This window comes from Palaemon carinicauda, chromosome 17 (assembly GCF_036898095.1).
Source record: "Palaemon carinicauda isolate YSFRI2023 chromosome 17, ASM3689809v2, whole genome shotgun sequence".
NCBI lineage: Eukaryota > Metazoa > Arthropoda > Malacostraca > Decapoda > Palaemonidae > Palaemon > Palaemon carinicauda.
In genome coordinates this window covers 104,740,733-104,742,383 of record NC_090741.1, presented here as the reverse complement: position 1 = coordinate 104,742,383, position 1,651 = coordinate 104,740,733, and the positions used below count along the sequence as shown (strand labels likewise).

Sequence of the window (1,651 nt, the reverse complement as noted above, 5' to 3'; positions counted from 1 at the left end):
GATTGTGCTTTCAAACTTCCCTATTGTTGGATTCTTGTAGGTAAAGCATTGTTAATGGCTGACACCTATGCACCTGCATGTTGACATGCGCACACCATGCTGTGCATTGTATTGTTCAGGATATTTAACGGGATGGTGAAGGCACTTGTGACAGTTATTTGTAAAAATTCTTTCGAACGGTCTTTTTAGTTATTTACAAGGAAATTTGAATAATTTTTTTTTTGTATATTGAGTGGGCATACCTTAACTCGATGAAAGGTTCTGTGTATCTCCATGATCAGCAAAGATGTAATAGTCAGGGACACCCATACTAGGTTGGTTTCCTGGGAGCGATCAGACTGTCTCTCATCATCACCATCAATGTGGCGAAGAAAACTGGTCAAACTCCAGACATGAATAAAGACATGTCTGAAGCCTTTTTCAAATTTCTTTAGTAACATCAAGGCCTTCTCCGACAACTTGTTTTCCGAGAGTAAGAATTGCCTCATACTTTCCTAACATTTACGTGAGTGTTTACGCGCTTTCGAGAGAGATAAAGTAAAAGAAAGAAAGAAAAAGAATCATTTTACCATAGGTTTCACACGGGTGTGAGAATTACCTCGTAGAGGCGCACTGTTCTCAAGTTATATGTAATAAACATTTTGATGTGATAACGCGCATATTCTCTCTCTCTCTCTCTCTCTCTCTCTCTCTCTCTCTCTCTCTCTCTCTCTCTAGCAACCCGGTCTGAAATACAGCATTCAGATCCTCAGATTTAGTATGGATAAAAAGAAACTCACCCTTAAGGTTTCTCTCCTGATTAATTGAGACCGAACGTAAGTTTCTTGTTTTGACAGAGAGGAGAGAGAGAGAGAGAGAGAGAGAGAGAGAGAGAGAGAGAGAGAGAGAGCATGCCTTTCCTGGCGATATTTGGTTGACTGGATAATGCCTCCGAGGTTATTCACGTGTACATACACAGAAAGTGTGGGAGAGCGCAGAGCACAAATGTGGTACTAGTTTTGCATTTAATTTTTAATTTTTTTATTTTATTTAGGAACTAATTCTCTCTCTCTCTCTCTCTCTCTCTCTCTCTCTCTCTCTCTCTCTCTCTCTCTCTCTCTCTCTCTCTCTCTCTCTCTCTCTCTCTGGCTTTATTTCATTTGTATTGGATTTCGATTCCCTATCGGTAGCACAAGTTATTAAAGTCTTGGTGAGGACCACTTCCCCTAAAAACAACACTATTCAGTCACCCTAACCGGGGAGTCCCTCGTCCTCCCAGCCTCCTCCAGCCTCACTTACGATATCTCTTAGGATCTGTAAATGGGATTCCAGGCGTCGATCTGGAATCATCCTTGTCATTTCCAGCTGGCATGAGGAGCCCTCACGTGGGGGTGGGGGGTGGGGGTGTCTGATAGAAGGACCCCCGACGACGGGGGGGGGGGGGGGGAGATGAGTGAACGTTTTTGGAGAAAGGTTTGTGTCGAGGAGGTTAACGTTTTCGTCTAGATGGTTTTTATTATTCATGGGAAAGGATTTTGGCAAATGCAGGTGCCAGTGGGAAAGATAGCTTGGTTGAGGCAGAGGTTAACGTTTTCATTTGAAGAGGGTTTCCAAGGATAAAACATTTAGGGGGTTTTGTTGGTGTGGGAGGATTTTTCATTTTTCGAAAGGT

At 42.7% G+C, this 1,651-nt stretch overlaps 1 protein-coding gene across 1 annotated transcript in view; it reads right to left on the bottom strand.

Moving 5' to 3' along the window:
- LOC137656500 (streptococcal hemagglutinin-like) overlaps nt 1–1,351 on the bottom strand; it is a 26,956-nt gene extending 25,605 nt beyond the window's left edge. The window contains exon 1 of the mRNA XM_068390674.1: nt 1,279–1,351. Within this exon, the coding sequence (XP_068246775.1) occupies nt 1,279–1,351 (73 nt within the window). The remainder of the gene's footprint in view (nt 1–1,278) is intronic.
- Between the last annotated feature and the right edge of the window lie 300 nt (nt 1,352–1,651).